The 21355-nt window shown below is 33.5% G+C and overlaps 2 protein-coding genes across 3 annotated transcripts in view; one reads left to right on the top strand and one right to left on the bottom strand.

The window, feature by feature from the left end:
* SKP2 (S-phase kinase associated protein 2) overlaps positions 1 to 21355 on the bottom strand; it is a 103923-nt gene that overhangs the window by 34993 nt on the left and 47575 nt on the right. The gene's annotated exons all lie outside the window — the stretch shown is intronic.
* Positions 1 to 21355, top strand: part of NADK2 (NAD kinase 2, mitochondrial) — a 38972-nt gene that overhangs the window by 9324 nt on the left and 8293 nt on the right. The window contains exons 2-9 of one of the 2 annotated variants that reach the window (XM_037002240.2): positions 2462 to 2550; positions 3409 to 3497; positions 4367 to 4448; positions 8576 to 8659; positions 9989 to 10125; positions 14729 to 14807; positions 17295 to 17360; positions 18672 to 18767. In XM_037002240.2, the coding sequence (XP_036858135.1) occupies positions 2462 to 2550; positions 3409 to 3497; positions 4367 to 4448; positions 8576 to 8659; positions 9989 to 10125; positions 14729 to 14807; positions 17295 to 17360; positions 18672 to 18767 (722 nt within the window). The remainder of the gene's footprint in view (positions 1 to 2461; positions 2551 to 3408; positions 3498 to 4366; positions 4449 to 8575; positions 8660 to 9988; positions 10126 to 14728; positions 14808 to 17294; positions 17361 to 18671; positions 18768 to 21355) is intronic. The other variant, XM_037002249.2, reaches the window with a different exon arrangement.

Raw genomic sequence — 21355 nt, forward strand, 5'->3', positions numbered from 1 at the left:
ATATTTTATCTCATATCTGCCTAGTTTAGCTAGTCCATGCTGAAGAAACTTACTAGCCCAACCATCTAGGTCTTTAAAGAATAATTCATGTAAGAACTTGTATTCTCTAAAGAAATGTGTTGAACATGAGTTATTAGAAAATTAGTTCGCAAGAAGAAATTTGAGTGGGAACAAGAATTTATGAAGTGACATTTCTGCTCCAATATTGAGTATTTTGATGCTAAATGAACTTGGTATTTAGACTTGGAATTGTAGGAATTTTAGTGTTGCTAGCAAAACTTATTGCAATCAGGGACATTTGAAGTTTTTTGTTCTCCAAAATTATTTTCCACACAAATTCACCATCTCAAACCAGAATTTCCTGATAGTCAACTGCTGAGCAATTTTAATTTTCTGGACTTGGCTGAGATTCAGGAAAAGCTTCCGAAACACTAGAGTAGAATTTACAGTGCCCATACAGTAGGATTTATGTTCTTTATTTCTGGGTACATGTTCTATATTGTGCAAACCAAAAATTGGAAAAAAAATAAATAAAAATCTGGATAGGGAATTGAAGTCTGAGGCCAGTTACCCTTCTGTTTTATTTTAGCAGTTTAGAAGCAGTACATTTGATGAAATTGTTCTGATGGCCTTATTGCACATTTGAATTAGTTTTCCTTGTCCTTAGCAGTTTTCAGTGCCCCATTTAATATATTTGAGCTCAACTAATGTTTAAATGAACACAGCAGTAGGCAGTCAAATATATGATGGACTAAATTTAATTTTTATAGCTTAATTTCTAGCTGTGTAAAGTGTTCAACTTCTGAAATGTGCTCATGAGAGGTAATTATTGTAAAAAATAATATACCCTGGTAACTAATCTGCTAGAAAATCAGGGGTTTGATACTGAGCATGTTAGTTTGAGATATCTGTTGGAAATTCACAGAAAGATGTCAAATACACAGTTGGGTGCATTCACTTGGAGCCTTAAAGATAGGCCAGAGTTAGAAATAGCAATTGGGAGTCATTGGTATCAGCATACAGCTCTCTTTAAAAGAAAGCTTTGACAGTAGAGATCCTCAGGGAGAGTAGAGAAGAAAAGCACTGTGATATTCACTGAGAGGTGATAAAAGCAGTTTTAGTTAATGTGTGGTTGGGTAATCATCTGAATGCTAATGTTATATTCATCTATATTCAGAAATTCTACTCTTAGAATAGTTTTTCAAACACGGTTTATGTTTGTTGATTAAAATAAATGAAGGATTGTGTAATTATTACTTTGGTCACTGGTTCCCTTTAACAAAATATTCTTCAAATATTCTTCAAAATATTCTTTCAAAATGTTCTTGACATTGGTTTGTTTTGTGAGTTAACATCTATGTGTTAATTTTCAAATAGCCAAATGCATCCTCAGCTGTTCTTCTGAGAAGCATACACTGAGATTATAGATTGAGGACAAAACCATTTTAAAACGGTTTAACCCAGTATTTATAAACCAAAAGGCTGGATATATAGGTATCAAAATGTTAATACAAATTATCCTGGGGGAATAAGATTATATGTAATTTTAATTTTTTTGTACTATGTGATATATATACCATGTTATTTTTATAACCTTTTAGAAAAAGTAAAATACATATTAAAAATATTATCTAAAAATTAGTTTACTTTATAATTCAGTAATTAATGATTGAAAACAAAAGAATGTATTTAAGGTTGTGTTTTGGACAGGTACTTGAAAAACTTGAAAACAGGTACTTGAAAACAGGCAAGGTGTAAGGGAATTTGGAGAAGGGAAGAAAATCACATTCTTTTTAATTCTAGCATTCACTCTAGTGGACAAATTTCCTACTTGATTAAGTGGATTTTCATAGAGGATATTTCTAAACTTTTCTTGCTACATCTAACTTTATGGGTAATTTAGAAGACATATTCTTAAAAAGGAAAATATTAATGGTAAGATAGTGATGTTATAAAATGCCACTCCAATCACTTGGGAAAGATACTTTTTGGATATGTTTTTATATCTAACAGTTATCTATTCTTAGGGAGCTAACAAGCCCTTTGTTTGCACTGCATAGGGTAAATTCCAAATAGAGTTCATAAATCTGAACACAGGAGAGCTGTAAATCAAAGTGGAACAAAGGTCATCTAATTGCCTTCTAAAATACTAATTTGATCTTCAAGTAGCCATATGCAATATGTTAAAAAATTTATCTTAAACATAAAACACTCAAGATGTAAAATATGCAGATTTTGAGATCCTGTTGACTATATGATTCAGAAACCTTAATGCTGTATTTTGTATTAAAACCAAATCACTATTTTCTGAAATTAGACTTTCTAGTTCTGTTTAAACTTGTGTCACAGGTAGTCATTAAAATGTACCTTAGAAAATAAAAACCCATTCTATTTTATATAGGCTTTTTAAAAAATGTTATATGTAATATCACTTAAGACAATTTGTTTTATTTTGGTACAGCTTGCATTGAAAGGTTCTAGCTACAGTGGACTGCTTGAACGACATCGTATTCACACAAAAAATGTAGAGCATATTCTAGATAGTTTACGGTAAGTCTTGGGAATCCGTTCTTGGGTGGACTTTTGTATTCTGGACTTCCAATTTTTCTTTTTACTACCTGCTAATCCTTTAATAATTTAGTAAAGATTGCCATTATAAAAACATTTTTGGAAAATTATATCATGGTGAATGGATCTGATTTACAGTGTTTCTAAGGAATGTTTATTGCACTTTGAAAATACCACAGGTTTTCAATTATTTGGTCTGCCTGAGAAGTGCCTATTCTACAGTTACTTTTGTACACAGCAGGCTTCAACTGTATGTGTAATGGTTTTATTTTTTAAACAATACTGGATTTTTAGAATGTCTAAAAATTATCATTATAGAAAGTTCAGTTAATTTAGGACTAAATGCAGTCAGTGAATAAATTTATGTATAAGAGAATTAAAGAATAAGAATAAGGTCATAGGAGAACAAATAGATCATAAGAGATAAATAAGAATCAGAGTTGAGACTGTGCAAATTAGAAAGTATTTTACTGTTTCTGGCACTGAGTATTTGTTGGATTTTAAAATAACAGCTATTCAGTTTTTTAATTTTTAGAAGTTATCTTTCAAGATATTTGTTTCCTGAGCCATTTTTGCATTAATGATTTTAGCATCAGAAGGAGTAGAGAAAATGAGATGAAATTCTAATCAGTTAATGTTTCTCTTTGTCAGGGGCTATAATAGATGTTTTTAAAGCACATAGAGATTTGGAATAGTCATTAACTTTCAGTTTATTCATGTGCTTCCTTAGTTACAAAACAGATGTATTTATTTTACATTTACATTATAATTATCTTCCTCTCAGAAAATACACTCTTTTATGTTATTAGTGGAAATTTTATGTAAACCTTACTTTTTTAGGAATGAGGGAATTGAGGTTCGTCTGGTCAAGAGGAGAGAATATGATGAAGAAACTGTTCGATGGGCAGATGCCGTCATAGCTGCAGGAGGTAATAGTTTTGCAGAGGTAGAGATGTTGGAATATGAATATGCCCTTTAATACATTTCCAAATACCATATGGTCTAGCTGTAATGAAGTCTTCAGAGTCCTACTGTAAGAAAAATTTTTAGTTTTTTAGAATCAGGTTTAAAAAGACCTGCTTAATATAATATTCCATTTTTGTAGTGAATGATGTTACTGTGAGGTTCTGGGCATATATTTCTGTGTATATATTCAAGGTGTGCATTTAACTTCAAATACGATTCAAAAGTTTAGTTGTAACTGTATTTTGGTTTAGTTATGCCAATCTTAAAAACAAAAGTTGAGGTTGTTTAAGAGTTTAAAGAGAATTAGGTAAATTCCATCCTTTTCTGGCCCCAATATACTTAGACTTAAGTTTTGTATTAAATGAATGTTGTTTTCTGAAGTTTTAAAATGACAGCATCTGTTGGAGAAGAAAATCTCAAGTTGGTTGCTTTGTTGGATATATTCTCATTACAGTAATTTCTGAATTTGGACTGATGTTAGGAAAGAAGGAAAGAGGATTGACTAATAGAAGTGATAGGATTAGAACAGTGGTTCCCAACTGGAGAAGACCACTGGCATCTAGTGGGTACAGGCCAGGGATGCTGCCGAACATCCTGCAGTCCAAGACAGTGCCCCCCACACAAACTTGTCTGGTCTACAGTGTCTGGTCAATCTTGTCCATGTTGAGGAATCGTGGAGCTGACTGGAAGAGAGAGAAGGGATAGGATAGAAAGGAAGTGGAGTAGACTGTGGCAGTCAGCAGGTTGGGGTGGGGGTGTGACTGTTGAAAGTACTAATGTTCAAAAGGATGTTAAAAATTGGTTTTGTAGTAAGTCTGGTTATGTCCTTCAGGTGATGGCACAATGCTTCTAGCAGCAAGTAAAGTCTTAGACAGACTTAAACCAGTTATTGGAGTAAACACTGATCCAGAACGGTAAGAGAAAACACATTGTTTGACTTTTTTTTTTAATGTTATACATACATTTATGTTTTGCTGTGCATAATATCTGTTTATGATAAATTTTAAAATTTGGAAGCTCTTCTGTATTTTCTCCACCATAGTCACATTGTTGGGCTTTTTTTGCTACCGGGTGTTTACTGTAGTGCATAATGTTTAAGTGGAAGCACCGTGGCTCCTGACTATCATGAACATTAGAACGATGTTCCAAAAACATTTTAGAGGTGAAATGTAGGCATTGATCTCTACCTTCAGTAGTGTTCTTTTTCTGTGTAATTGTTTTGAAGGATATAGCTCTTGTTTTTAGCTCAGGCATGAGAAATACATATCCATATAGTTGACATTGGACAGCAAATTATGACATGGAACAGAGGGACAGAGAAGACCCAAGGACTGGACCCTGTTATCCTGACTTGCCAGCGACTTCCCCAGCTTTAGCACTGATAGTCGCATGCCCCAGGGAAACTGGGACAGTTGGTCACCTTTACTATGACATACATGACTGCATTATCTGGCCCCTGACTATTCTGTGTTCTTATCTCCTGTTAACTTTTTCCCTTTCTTCATGCTATTCTAGCCTTACTCTCCTCTACTTCAGTGTATCCAGTGGCATTAAAATTGTAACATGTCTGAAAATGAACCCTTCTCCTTTCCCCTGCCTCACCACACTTAAGGAATGGAATCGTATTCTGTGCTGAAGATGTGACTACCTGTCCTGCCCTCCTTCACCCTCGTCAAATCGGTCTTAGGATCGACTTCTAAGTTCTAGGGATCCTACCTTTGAGTCCCATCTCTTGCCATCCTCACTGCTGTTAAACATAGCTCAGGCCTTAGAGTTTATTTAAATTACTGCAACTGCTTCCAGTCTTGCCCTTTCTAGCCCATCCTTTATACTTTGCTTGAATGTTCTTTCCAAAGTGCACATCTGATTGTATCCACTCCTTAATTAAAATCTTTTAGGGTTTCCCCATGACCTTCAGGATACATTGACAATTCCTTAACACAGTATATATGATCTTTCACCATCTGTTGCCTGTCTGCTTTCCTAGTTTCATAAATCCTCATTTACTCACAGGCTTTATACATTGTTTGGCTGAAAAAAAAATTACTGAAGCCTCTCTAGGAACAGACTAGGGTCCTTGCTTAAAGCTATTCTTTATTTCAGAGTTGTATTCTGTCACCCCCCTCCCCAGTTTTATTAGATATAATTGACATACAGTACTGTTTAAGTTTAAGAGGTACAGAGCTAATGACTTAATATACATATATTATGAAATGATTACCATAGTAAGTTTAGTTAACATTTGTCATCTCATGTAGATATAAAAAAGGGAAAAAACATTTTTCTCTTTGTGTTAAGAACTCTTAGGATCTACTCTCTTAATAACTTCAAATATACCATAACATAGTCATCGTATTATATATTACATCCCCAGTAATCATAATTGGAAGTTTGTGCCTTTGAGCACCTTTATCCAGTTCTTCCACCCCACACCCTAAAGGCTGTTCTGAATGCACATGTAGTGGGGTGAGCATCTGCTAACACCATGGTTGGAGGCTCACATGTGAGGAGCTTTGTTGATACTTAAGATGGCAGGATTTGAAAGAGTAAGTGGAAGGCCTGTGTTCTTCTCATGTGCTTTTGTCTCAAGTGCCCTTATACCCCTACTCAGTTGTGTAGTTGTTGTTCATTCAAGACTGGTCCCTCTCCTGTCCTTTGACCATGATTCTCTGCACAGAGAGCACTTATCCCTTCATGTTTTCTGCTTGATTATTTGTCCCTTCCATTAGACTATAAATTCCTTGACATAGGACTTTGTGTTCTAATTTCTGTCATATATATAATCAGTAGGTAATAAACATTTGAAATTAATGACAAATTAAATGATCTTAGTAAGCAGGGTTTTGATTCCAACCTAGATGAGTGATATTCCCTGAGCATAAGTAATTGAGATCCTTGGTTCAGGAATTCTATTTGGTTGCCTTCACTGTTGATGCATGTGTATTTTAGAGCTTTCTTAGTGGCATATTTTTAAATTATTAAAGTAAGAGATTACTTACTTAACTTCAGTGATTATATTTTATATAGTTTGTTGAAATTTTCCTTTAAAAAGCTTAATGTTCATAATTTGTGGGGATTTTGAAACTGGGAAACAGGCAGTGCTACTTCTCTAATTTCTATTAGAATAACAGATTTTAGAAATCCTTTGGTCTCTCACCTTCAGGCAGAAATTCAGATTGCTTGATGGTTTTTCTTACACACTGTCTTTCTTCACAATCCTTAAATAAGCCTAGAAGTTAACGTTCAACTTAAGTTTCTTCTCCTCTGTATTAGTTACTAAATGCTGCATAACAAGTCATCCCCGAATTTACAGGCTTAAAACAATAATAATCACTTATTGCCTCTCATGGTCTCTGTATATCAGGAATTGAGCAGCTTGACTGGGTGATTCTGGCTTGGGATTTCTTCTGAGGTTAAAGGCAGATGTCAGCAGGTTGCTCCAGGCATCTGAAGGTTTGACTTGGGCTGGAGGATACACTTCTAAGATGACTCACTCACATGGACTCATCTGGAGTTAATACATAATTTGTCTTTTCTGTATTCTGTACTTACTCTATTGAATCTGGTATATAATTATGACATTTGAATGTTTAATAATCAGAATGGGATGGAGGGCATGTAGTAGCCAGCCTCCAAGGTAGCCTCCTAGTATTGACAGCTTTATGTGATTCCCTACTCTCTTCTATATTCAGTGAGGGCTGGCCTATGTGACCAACAGACTATGGTATGACAGTGTGTATATTCCAGGGCTGGGTCATAAATGGTATTGCAGCTTCTTTATTGGTCTCATGGGTTGCTCATTCTGGGATACGTCAGCCACCGTGATGTGAGGAGACCCAAGCAGCATGGTGGAGCCTTACTTGGAGAGGAAGTGAAGCCTCTTGCCAACAGCTGCCTCCAGTTTGCCCGCCATGTGTGTGAACCACACTGAAAGTGAGTCCTCCAGGCCAAGTCAAGTCTCCAGGTGCTTACAGCCCTAGCTGATATCTGACTATAACCTCATGAGAGATTCTTCTCTCTTAAGTGTTTTAGACCTGCAGTTGACCTCAGGAAGTATTGCACTGTCATTATTGTGGATACCTTTCATATACTTAGCACTGTGTAAAGTATTGTAGTGAATATAAAAACTAAAAAACAGGCCCTCTCTAAAGTTCTTAACCTCGGTGTTGACCTTCTCAGATATGGAAATTACTGACTAGTCATGACTTTGTACAAATCTTTTTTTGTGCTCTTCACACTTGTAAGTTAAATTACAGTTATTATCAAGAGTTTGTTTTGTCAAGTCTACTCTCAACCTTTCCTTCAAGATTGAAAGCATCTTCTGAATGATGATTAAGCTATCTGGACACCTTTTCTCATGTTAGGTACCTTATTAGTCTCTTATATTCCTATAGCAGCTTATAGGCAATTTTAATGTTGTAATTTGCAATTATAAAACTTTTCTGTCCTTCCAATGAAGCTCCTTCAAGGACTTCATCCTTACATATTTTTTGAATAAATAAAGCATTACATTGGATTAAGCTGAGTTCCCTTTTAGTGACTAAGAATATCTTAAATTACATTTTAGAAGAGATTTATAGCTCAAAATACTTTCATATAAATAGTGTGATTCTTCAGAATAACCTTTAGAGATTGGTGGTTTTATAACCCTTTTAGAGATGAGGAAGGGGATGCAAAGTGACTTGCCCAAAGTTAATAGTTAAATAATTTAAAGGGAAGATGCAGACATCACAGTGCTATTAAATAATTTTGCAAGGTAATCAATCAGTGGCAAATTTGCTATTATTTTTAGTTTCACAGTGTAATGTGGAACCTTAAGTAGTATTGTGTATTAAGACATTAAAGCTAGATATAAACAATTTCTATTTGGTCTTTTTTTGTTCCTGTTTGGAAGTACAGAAAATTTTGTGGCAAAAAAAAAAAATGAAGTATATAATATAAATTTAAGTTTTCTTATCTGATTTTTTGTAGTTTAGTGACACCTTTTGAATTGTTTTTTCTTCTTCCCTTTATACCAATCCAAATCCCTTTTAAAATAAAGGTCTGAGGGTCATTTGTGTCTTCCTGTTCGATATACACATTCCTTCCCAGAAGCCCTACAGAAGTTCTATCGTGGTGAGTTCAGGTAGGAATTTCTTACTGTTTTTATATAAATATCTTAATAAATGTGTGTCAGTAAAAATGCTGTTATACAGAACAAATTAGCTTTGGATTAGTCCATAATTACAGTAGTAGCCATATAAAGTAATACATTGGCTCAGTCCCAAAGACATCATAATTATTATCTCAGACCACTGGAATTGTCTAGAGAAACCCTGACAGAGACCACCTGGCTTATAATGTAATTGCAATTAGAGCTTTTTTTCCTTCAGTGACATAGAGGGTCTGCTTTCTTAACCTTGTTACATATTCTTAGCAGTTTGGGAGGACAGTTAAAACTGTTGGCTAAAATTGAATGTTCAGATACTCTTCAGATTTTATATTTTTTATCCTCATCTCCCATCCAGAATGACTGAGGGTTGGATTTACTCCAAACATGCTGAGATTCTTAGTATCTTAGTCTTAACATATTAAGTGTTTTGTAAGCAATGGGGTTGTTTTTTTCATATTTTTTTCACTTAATTTGTTCATGGTCAGACTGTCCTGAAAAAAGAAGGGTCGAGGGAGGAGTTGAAGTTGGCACATTATATTAGAGCCAGGTTGGACTGTTTTAATTCCTGATTTGGACTAGATTTTATAGTTTGAGAAAGCTTTTTTTCTGGGTATTTGTAAGTTGTATTAAGTCTTGACTTCTGGAATCATCTAATTAATAATGATTCTAGTATGACTAATTCATAGCTACCAAGTGGGAGTATACTACTGTATACTTATCTAGCAGAATCTGTCTTGCTGGCTTTTTGTTGATACATCAGTTCTTTTTTTGAAATAATTTAAACCTGATTTCTTTTTTTCTTTACTTTTACCAAAAATGTTATTAGGTTATAATCTTAAATGTTATATGTTATTGTTTTTTTCCTTTTACTATAAAAAAAGTCATCACTACAGAATTCTAAGGGAGGGATTTTTCTCTAATCCAGCCACCTTAAGACAATATTATTTTAATTTCAGAGTTTTTTTTCTGTATGTGTTACACTTTTTGATGGGCAAAATACAACTGTATCTAGCTCAGTATCTTAGGCTTAATGGATACTTGATAAGGAATTTAACTTTAATTCAAATTATTTAGGAGAGTTTGTGCAAATGCATAAGATATTTCCATTATGATTGAAAAGAGAAACATCTACATTTGTCTTTGAGCAGGAATCTGTGGGTTTCAAGTGTTTCTGGTAAAATTTTGTTAATAGAATAACTACTTTTTTAATATAGATTTTTTACTTTAGAGAAATTAGAATGTCTAATCCTTAGTTAACTCACTCTATTTTAATATAACTTGCTTTTCCTTCACTCTCCTAAGGTGGTTATGGAGGCAGCGAATCAGGCTGTACCTTGAAGGGACTGGCATAAACCCCGTGCCTGTGGACCTTCATGAACAGCAACTAAGTTTGAATCAACATAGTAGAGCCTTCAACATTGAAAGAGTTCATGATGCAAGTAGGTGGACTGGAAATTACATGTGTTTGGGGCAATGTTCATAGTTCCTTTGATCTCTAATGTAATCAGCTTGGGGATTTTAGTGCCACTGACAACACTTAAAAAATACAGTATTAAGAAAATACTACTTTAGGCATAAAATTTATTATTAGATACTGGATTAAGAAATACAGTTTATTTCTAGAAAAAATATTTTCTAGGACAGGTTGAAAACTGGTTGATTAGGGAAGGGTTATAAAATGTCCAAGAGAATAGTTGATTTGAAAGAAAGATACTTGGTCTTAATCTTTGAAATGTTAAAAAGGAAAAAGCAGCAGAAATAAAATGAGCTAAATCTTTAGAAGATTTCATAATAATTACACATTTGTATAGTTGTATTTAAGTACATTTACTATAGTTATTGATTAAAGCCTTGTTGGGAAATTTTGCATCCCAGCCTTAAAATTTGTTTCAAATGTTTATGTTAGCTGCTAATAGAATATTAGCATAAGGTGATAGGTAGCTTTTTTGTTACAAGTGTTAAGGTGAATTCTCAGTTTTGAGCTAATTTTTGAACTATAATTTACACATATTTTCCCACTTTTTCCAGAAACTGTAAGACTTTCATGATGCAAGAAGATCCCAAGAAATATACTAAATATCTGTGGACTGTATAAAAAGATATTTTTTCTCCTGTGTTTCATTTCTTGGCCAAGCTTACCAGGAAAAGCTACCTTTACATGCGTGCTTTCTGTCTCTTAGAGCTTTTTTTCCTTCAGTGACCTAGAGGGTCTGCTTTCTTAACCTTGTTGTGGTACCTCATGCTTATTTATATTCATTTTTTCAGAGTTTTTCTTGGTGATTAATAGCTTTATAGTATTTTCCTAAATTATGTGTTCATGTCATGTTTCAAAAATGTTCCTTCTCCCTGAGGAAAAAAATAATTGATTCTAGAAATCTTTTAAGTAACTATATGCATATGATTTCCTGTTATTGCCTTTGAAAGACTATAGTAACTATTAAGTTACATTTTAAAATCTTACCTAGAAATTTTACTTTTTCCCTCAGCAAAAGAAATTACTGTTACCACCAAAAAATGTTCAGGATTTGGCTCTTTTCACAAATAGTCTTATGGGGAAAATGTAGATTGGTATTCAGAGATTCATTGCTCAGATTCCTATTTCAGATTCACTGTTTTTAATATATACTAAGTTAATATGTGATATACAGAAACAAAATTACATATTAACTAAGTAACATCCAGGATGTTTACCTCTGATTAATGGTAGTTCTAGAAAAAGAACAGAAAAAATGTTACAGAAAAAAATTCTCAAAACTTAGGCAGCAGTTTTTGAATTTAAAGGACTCACAGAATTGAATTTAAAGGACTTACTTAGCATAAATAATGGAAAAAGGTTCCACACCAAGATGTGTCAGAATACTAGGGATAAAACAAAGCTCCTCTGGGCTTCTAGAGAGGAGGTGGTGGAGGTGGTAGTGATAGTGGTTATTTTATGGAGTAGGTCATTTTATGAAGAATCCGGAATAAGAATAGTTTCAAACTTTTCAATGGTAATACTGAAAATTGCTATACTTATAATCATTAATATTATTATTATATGACATTTACCATATTCAGGCACTATTTTAGAGGGCTTTTTTGTTCGGGTTTTTTTTTTCTTTGATAGAAAACTTTATTTTCTGAGAAAAAATTTAAGAAGATTTCAAGATATAGCTCATATTTCCTATTTAAATTCTCTTCAAGTTGGCAGGAAAAATTTCCTAGGAAGTTGCCATTTGGGATTTTTGAGTATAGGAGGAGCAGGCTTGAGACTATAAACATGCCATGTTTGATCCCTGATTTAGCTAATTTAGAACAAAAGATTACAGAGAAAAAAATTACATATTTTTTTAACTTCTCAGCTTAAAGGAATGCTATTTATTTTATGTAGTATAATCTATCCATATTTATGTACAAGTTAGGAAGAATTCATTTTTATTACCTGTATACCTTCAAGGGAAGGTAGAATTGGTTTATTATTATTTTTAAAAATTTAATCACATAAACTACCTTTCTTATTTGTAAGCCTGGTTGTATTAATTTGATTAAGTGAATTGATTTGATAAATATTCCCAGAAACTCAGTGGCTCAATGTAATGAAAGTTTATTTCTAGCTCATCTCACTGACCAAGGAGTGTTCAGGAACTTCTAAAAGAGAGGCTCCAACCATCTTTTAAGGCCTCTGAGTCTTCTACTGGATCCTCTGTAGCTTGTGAGTAGAAGACTGTGAGAACATGGAGGATCTTCAGAGAAATTTTAGGAACTGGGACTTTTTCCTGCTTTTACTCATATTCTGTTCATTGGCCATTACTAGTCCCATGAGTATTCCCAATGCTAGTAGACCTGGAAACATAGTCTAGTAGTATGACAGTGTGAGAGAAATAGCCCCTGTCACTAATGTAACAATTACATATTTAAAAATATAAATTATAATTAATTTTATCATCTTTTTTTTTTGGATAGAATATTGTTAGTTGGTTTTGAGCCCATCTTTTCATGTCCTTATTGAAGTTATAAATGAACTGTTTTGTGATTAGATAATGTTTGGTGGTCATTTAGCATGAAGGAAAATGTAAGCAGAATTAAGATGATTAATGAGATTTGAAGCAATTTTACTTATTCTCTTCTTTGACAAAGGATGTCAGGTGAAATACAGCAAGCACACATAATAAAAGTGCCAAGTTTGGTGAGAATTCCTATTAGTAGTGAGTACCTACTTATTAGTTGAGCATTTGTGGAAAATCTGGGGAGATGTAAAACAAATACCATTAGTAATTACCTTATATAAATAAAAATTTAAACAAATTTTAGCCTTTTACATTGATAAAACTGTCAGACATGAGGATGTGACTATATCTAGTACCAGAGACAGTTTCAGAAGTTATGTTTTCAGTCTTAAATGCAGCTAGATATGATTAAGCACATCAAATTTTTTAATATTCCTTTTTGTGGTGTTCTTTCTACTATGCGATGGAACTGATAATGTCAACTTGTTATACAGTTTAGTCAAATAACAAGTTTTCAAAGGGTTTTAGGCACAGTAATAACGTTATATTTGAAAAAATAGTTGGGTCCCCTTTAAAAGGTTATAATCCAAAAGAAACGAGATGCATGTAATTAATGTTCAATAAACTTTTAAATAGAAGAACATAATCAGGCTTGCAAGTCAGAGGAGAGTATTAAATCAGTGGTTGTGTTGGTGATAATTTTTAGTATATTAAGAGTCCGTATATTGGATATCTATTGCCATATAACACATTACTCCAAAATTTAGCTCTTAAAACTTAAATATGATTTCACAGAGATTGTGAAGGTCCAGAATCCAGGAGCAGCTTAGCTTGTTAGTTGTGGTTTGGGGCCATTCAGGAAGTTAATAGTTAAGCTTGTTGCAGGGACACCAGTATTTGAAGACATGACTGAAGAGCTGTTTCCCAGGTCATCATCACATGGCTGTTAGCAGGAGGCCTCAGTTCCTCACTGTGTTGGCTTCTCCATGGGATTGCTCATTAAATAACTCCCCTCAAAGCAAGTGAACTGAGATTGCAACCAAGGCACAAGCCAGGGTATCCTTTGTAACCAAATCTCAGAAGTGACATACCATCACTTCTACCATACACTGGTCAAGTCACATAGACCAATCCTGGTATAACTGGAGAGGAGAGATACACAATGATGTGAATACCAGGAGGCCGGCATCACTGGGGACCATTCCTGGGGCTATCTACACAATTGGGGTGCACTTTCAAGGAGAAAGTGTGGAAGAGACAGAAAAGGGAATGTTTCCAATGTGCCACTCAGTGGGAGGTACTTGGGTGTGATGAATCTGTTGTTGATGACAGTAAGAAAAGATAGGCTTGGCATTTCCAGTTGGAGACTAATAAAAGATAAAAAGTAAGAGAAACCATTTGAAGGTGACAATCACCTGTTTGATTGATTCAGAAAACAATGGGAATCCTTTGGAGGATTTTGTGTGATGGTAGTGATGTTTAAATAATCAAGGAAGATTACTTCAGCTGTGCAAACAGTCTTCTAGAGTAAAAAAAGGAAAGACATTTCTTAGGAGTCATGAAAGGAAATGCGGTGTTCCTCCAGTGTTGCTGTTGCTTAAAAAACACTCTTGAGGTTTTCTATTTGAAAAAAAATCCCATCTCTGTCATAAATGATTTTGTTTCCAACATGAGCCATGGATGTGATTTGCCATTTAAATCCAAAATGACTTTCCTTTGGAAGTACTTGATCATTTCCACTTCTGAAGCTTCCAGAGTAAAACTAAATGTGACAATAAGAATCTTATGAGATGAATATGTATATTTCATCACTCTTGAAAAATTGTTTCAAGAATAATTAAGGTTTATTTAGGAGAAACAGGCTTCATTACAACTATTTTAGATGACTTTGAGGTTTATATTATGAATACTTAACATACATTTAATTTGTATGTTAATATTAAGGTATAGATTTTATTAAAACAAAAATAAGAATAAATGTTTTATAAAATTTTTGTCATAACATTTCTCAAACTTAAAGAGCTGTCTTGATTTTTTTTTTCTTCATTAACTGCAGGATCTGAGATTTCTGGACCCCAGCTTTTGCCAGTGAGAGCACTAAATGAAGTCTTCATTGGAGAGAGTCTATCGTCAAGGTATCTTTAAATCTGTGCTCTTGAGCTTGGAATTGAATTTTTAGTGCTTTTTAGATATTTACTCAATTTCTATAGCTTAAGATTAATAAATAGTTAATATTGTATAAGTAATAGAAATGAATTATTTAAATAAAATATTTCCAGAATTTTCATACACATTAATCATGTTTAGAGGAAAGAAGGTTCTATAAACAAAAAAATTTGTGAAATCCTAGGTTAAATAAAGGTATTCACGTTTCTTTACTGAAGTATTTCTCAGAACCTTTAATCTCTCATATGGTTCTGTGGCTTTATAAATGTTTAAAAGAATGATATTCTAGGCATACATTTGCAGTTGATAATAAAACTTTTCGAGAACTTCATATTAAAACTTCCCTATTAATTGTCTTAATAATGTCCTTTAAGTTTGTTTATTTTTCTCCAGTATTTAATTTAGCACTCCCACAATGCATTTGGCCATCATGGCTCTTTAGTTGATTAAGAACAGTTCCTTAGCCCACCCCTGTTTTGTCATTTAAGATATTGATATTTTTGAATGGCCTAAGCCACATGGTTTGTAGAATACCCCTTAGGTTAGATTTGTATGATTTTTTTCCTGCATGGTAAGATTCAGACTAGTATTTTTGGTAGAAATACTATATAGGTGGCAATTGTTCTCCTTAGTGCAACATCATAAGGCAAGTATATGGAGGTTGATAACCATTTAAGATTTGTAACCATTATTAGCAAAACTTAAGGTTAGTAAAGTTCTTCATTAGGAATATAAAGAAAGAGTATGTATTTTATTACTGATGAAATCTTTTCTGAGGGGGCGTTGAATATAACTTGGGCTAAATTGTCAGAATTTTTTGACAAAACTTTTTGTGCGACATTAGTTACCTGTTAAAAATGACTGCCATAATGTAAAGCTAATTTAATTGTTGATAGTACTTAAGAACTTGCCTTACTTCTCATTCTTGTAGATCTAAGAAAATTAGGCATGAAAGATTAGAGATGCACCTCTGTCCCATTTTCCTGCTACCAAACCATGTGACCCTTTGAGGGTCATGTAGTTGATTCCCTAGTTTACTGAGAGTTCCATATATTCTGAAATTCTGTTACTGTTGTAAGTCGTATCCTTTCATAAGTTTAATTACTGTGAGAAGTTTGTATTAATTAAAAAGTATCCACATTTTAGCTAATGACTTAGCTTACATAGTACTGAAAGTAACAAAGCCTGATTCACAGAATAATTTGAACTATCTTTGAGTTGTTGTAATTATTTTGATTAATGTAATTTGTATTTATTCAATAAAAATAATTTGTGCACCTGCTATGTGTAATATGGAAGTCACTAGGAATGTAAAGATAAGTAAGACAAAGGTAGTGGTATCTTCATTTTTTGGAGGGTAGTAAAATATATAATTTGAAAAATTACTGAAAGTAAATCTTATTCTTCAAAGGAATAAAATAAAGTATATTCTTTAAAGAACTTAAAAAAGTATAAAAACATTTAATGTAGTAAGACAACATAAAGTTTTTTTCTTTTTGCTACATAGCAAGTTTGAAGCAATAAGAAAGTGAATAATGGATACTTCTAAGTGATAGAAGAGAGGGAAGAAAATATAACTAATTTGTGATATAATCTAGTTATTTCTAAAGATGTAAGACAGAGAAGAGAGTAATAACTTTGAATGAGATTGGAGAAAGTATACATTAAATAGATGACATAAGGTAAAAATATTTTGTGAGTTTACAGTAAGCCAATTAATGGCTTATATTACTCTGTATATTTTAAAGGTTGTAGCTTCTGAGAGCCTCTACTGGTGTTGACTTATAATTTGTACTTACTGAAAATTAACTTATAAAAAGAAGAAAATGGATTGATTAATAAACTTCTGGGTATCTGGTGAAGTCACATTAGGAGATTATAGGTGAATGCTTTTATTTTTTGTGGCAGTAGTGATTTGGTTGGTTTATCTCCTAAACAATATCTGATGCTGCTTCTTTTTGTGTTCTTTGATGCCTCACCTTGTATCTATACTAAGATAAGGACAGCAATGGGTTGGCTTCTGATGCTATTGAAAAAGGTTTTGCTCTTGGAGGTACTAGAACATTTTAAAGATTCTATGACAAACTCTTAGTCAGAAGGGAAATGAACACTTACTGGATGTCTGCTATATGTCAGGCTTTTTGTATATTGTGTATATAATCATATTTAATGCTCATCCCAACCCTATGAGAAAGGTAGTTGTAATTTATCATAAAAAATTGAGATTTGGATAGTTCAAATAACTTGCCCAAGATCATATAGTGTCAGAACTGTCATATAAGGCCAGTATTTCTGATTACAGATGCTGTATTGAGTCTTCACTCCTGAAAATTTAAGTGCTTTGCTTGGAAAATAAGAAGTGCAGCAATATTATTCCTGCCTCATTTATAATGTTCTTAGATTTAAGAACATTTTAAAAGCCCAATTTTTTTTTTCTCCTATTTGTTCTAACCTAGAATGTCTTATTCTTGGGCTGTAGCAGTGGACAATTTAAGAAGAAGTATACCCACTCTAAGGGGACTGTGAGTTTTATTGCTGCCTTAAAAAATAATTTCCCTGAAACAAAAATTTTATGAGTTGACTAATCACGATAAACCTGCATGTGAGAATGACACTAAATTTGCTCATCGTTTTGGGCTCAACATCTCTCACCTGATTATTCTTTTCTTCCTCTCCACTTCTGCTTCTCTTCTCTCCCTACTTAACCTCTAATCTTTTTTGTGTCTGTGATTCTGGCATAATAGCTGCTGCCATTCCTATAGGTTTGGCTGGCCTGTCTGTATATAATAGACTCCTAATGTGCCTAAAATCCCTAATTGTCTAGGAAGACATAACAAAGCTATCAAATACATTAAATGTGAATATCTTTTATTTTTATGAAGAATGTTGTCTTAAGAGAAAAAATAAAAAGTTGTCATATAAAACCTTAACAGATGGACAGCTTGGCAGGAGAAGGTGAAAAGGTTATAACAAGAGATAAATTATCCATTGAATGTTAGTGTTTTTGTAAGCACGTATAATAATGTCATTTTGAAAAGCTGTATTTTATTATTTATCTTAACTTTTTTATTTACTGGAGAAAATAAATGCAGTGTTGATCAGTGACACTACTATTTTAAGGTATAGTTTACTAAGTAGGCTTTTACATGCTTCAAAAGATTTTTTGAATCATTGCAAATCATTTAGATACTCATGAGTTAAAGAATAGTGTCATTTTTGCTGATGTAAGAAAAATATTTTATTTCATACTTATGAAATACTCTTAGAAACAGAAATCTTTAAAGAATTAATATTTCTAGTTTTGTCCACTAATCCAGTACAGGGTGATAATTTTCTTTAGAACTTTATTATCTGTTAGCTTACCATCAATTCAAAAGGCACATAGTGTGTAACTTAAGAAACAAGAGTGTAGAAGCAACTATTGATAGCTTGAAAGATTAGATAGACTTAGATATGTCAGGGACTAGCTACCAAGAGTGAAACTCACCTAAGAATGGTATTTTCTTTTTGAATTCTAAAATAAAGCTCTGTATTGTTAGTCCATAAAAGCAGTAGAAGCAATCTTAGGTTAAAATTTGTAAGAAGCCCGTTTGAAATGTTTAAGTAATAGAAAGGAGCATAGAGATCAGAGAGGGATGCAGACATATGGACATTTTAAAAATTTTATTCACCTAATCATTATTGAAGTTAGCATTGTGGTATGTTGCTCACTGAGTCAGGTATGTCTAAGTCAAGCTGGCCTACTTAGATTTCATCAGTTCTGAAAAAGACTATGTCTTATTTACTGTGAGCCATAAATTCAGCAAATTCAGTTTTATATTCTCAATTCATAGGGCATCCTACTATGAGATTTCAGTTGATGATGGTCCATGGGAAAAACAGAAGAGTTCAGGGCTCAATTTGTGTACTGGAACAGGATCAAAGGCGTGGTGAGTAACTTGTGATGTTGCTTATCAACTTTTGTGAAATACTTTTTAAGTAATAGAAGTTACTTGATAATAAATACTGGTATACCTAAGGCCTCAAATATGCAAGAGGTAACCTGCTGTTATGTTGGTTGGCTTAGTTTCTGGTTTACTTATTGATTGAGTCCACAAGTCCTGCCCTAATTTCTTAGATTACAGCTGCAGCCTAGATTGGTCATTATTTGGTCATAATTTAGCCTATTGCCCTAGGTTTATAAAGAGAAAAAAGATAATGTTTTGGGTACCATATTTTTTTTTAATGAAGAATATTTTAAGTAATAATAGAGAAAGAAAAACAAGTACAATAATAACAAAAAATATGCTGGAGGCTAGTGTATAAAAGGCCTAAGTGGAGATAATCTGGGATATCCCATATCTTGTTTACCTGATAACCTCCTCCTGGGTAATCTCAACTTCAAATTCAACACATTGAAAACTGAATTTATTATCTTCAGTTTTTCTTTTGTGGTTCTTTGTATTACTTAATTATCACTTACTGTTTACCCTGAGTTCATGCTCCTGAGAAAAATCATTTCTTCTCAAAACCTTGCTCTTACCTTTGAGTTTCCCTTTTCTTCCCTCTATATATACCAGCCTCTATCCTGTCAGCTGCATTTCTGAAGTCCTTGTCCCTCTTTCTCAGTTTTTGCTGCTATTTGTTTTGTCCAGGCCCCCATCTCCCAAGTGATTATTCTTTGTGCCTTACCCTTCATTCTTCAGGCTGCTACCCACACTGGAAACAGGGTAGTATGACTAAAAATGTAGGTAAACCTGATTATATATCCCTTCTATGTTTTAAACTTTCACTATATTCAGATTATGTAGCCTGTCATAGAAGGCCCTTTAAATATGACTGAAGGTCCCTTGCCAGCCTATTGCTGCCCTTACCCTAACCCATCAGCCCACTGAAGACGTTGCAGGCTACTTGCAATTCTCAGCACAAGCCATGTTCTTTCTGGGCTTTTTATTTTTGCTCAATGCAACTTCCTCCTGAAATGAATGCCTGAACACTTTTTACTTTCCATACACTGGCTGAAAAGCCCACTCTGCAAATGTCATTCCTTGTAGGAAAACTTTACCAGGACCTAGTTCCCTTCATGAGTATAATTAATCCCCCTTTTGTCCTCCCCCAGCATTTTCTCCTCATGCCACTATCATAGCACTTACCACATTATTATCTAATAAGCTAATATCCAGCTAGTTTAAGCAACTTGAGGCATTTGGAATGGTGACTGGTATTTTTTTTCCCTTACTTAATTTTTTGTGTGCATAGCACAGTATCTTAATCCATATTCACTCAAATATTTTTTGAATAAATGCTTACAAATGGTGTTAAGACAGTGCTTATCAAACTGTAATTTTAAGTTGGATTGTATAAAATTGAGCTTTATTGTCCATTTTTTCAGCATAACTTTTTAAAACTTTTTATTGTGGAAAATTTTAAATATATACTTACATATCCATTAACCAGTTAGAGTAATTATCAACTCATGCCCATTCTTGTTTCCCCTATTCCCCACCATCTCCTTTGATCCCATATTATTTTGAAGTAATTTTAAGACATCATATCATTTCATTCATAAATACTGAATAATTTCCAATCCTTTATTAAAAATCCTAGTCTTAGCCAAATAAATGAAACTTTGGAAAAAAAATGATAAGTATCATTTTAAAAGATTTGCTTTTTCATTTTCCTGAGGGCCAGTGAAATGGACACTTCTAAAATGACTTTTCTAAAAATTGTCTGAAAAATACATTTAGTCATCTAATGTTATAAAATTATTTTGTAACCATCTCATAAATGGATGACATTATAATTAACACCTTTATTATAACACCTTTCCTGTTCAACATGGTGTGTAACTTTTTGAAAACTGCCTGTGAATTAGAAATAGTTTCCCAGATCCTTTCCCTTTTCTTCTTTCAGTTTTCTCATCTCCCTCAAAATGGGCAAAGGGGTGTAACTGAAAAGAGTTCTGGTCTGGAAGTTAAGAGACCCAGCTAAACTACTAACTAGCTATGTAATTTCTATGTGTTTCCTTTTCTGCAAAACAAGGGAAATAGAACAGATTAAATAAGATTACTTTCTCTTCTGAACTTCTGATTGTGTAGGTTATATTTTATGCACTGTAATGCACGCTACCAGTTATTTAGTCCCTGTTACTTTGGATATACTGTGCTAGGTGCTTTTTGAACAGTCTATAGCCCTTGCAGAAATTCTGCAAGAAAGTAGTAGTATCCATGTTCATAAAGGAAGACACTGAAGTTTAGCAGGGATGAATTGTTAGGGTGAGGCCACACAGCTAATAAGTGTCAGAACCTGGACACAAGAACAGGTGTGCCTGACCACAAAACCAAGGCCTTGTTCATGACCAGCTTTTAAATGTAGGGGGTGGGGTGGGAGGGAGGATATCTATAGAAGCCACACAGTTGAAAGGTGAGTCACTAGGCTGTATTGAAGAATTACCAAGGTAAACTTGCTCATCTTGGTGAAACAGTGCTTATGCTAAAGGCAGCGGGCTTTGACTACTGCCTTGGGGTGTGTGTGTGTG

This window comes from Manis javanica, chromosome 1 (genome assembly GCF_040802235.1).
Source record: "Manis javanica isolate MJ-LG chromosome 1, MJ_LKY, whole genome shotgun sequence".
In the NCBI taxonomy this organism is placed as follows: Eukaryota; Metazoa; Chordata; class Mammalia; order Pholidota; family Manidae; genus Manis; species Manis javanica.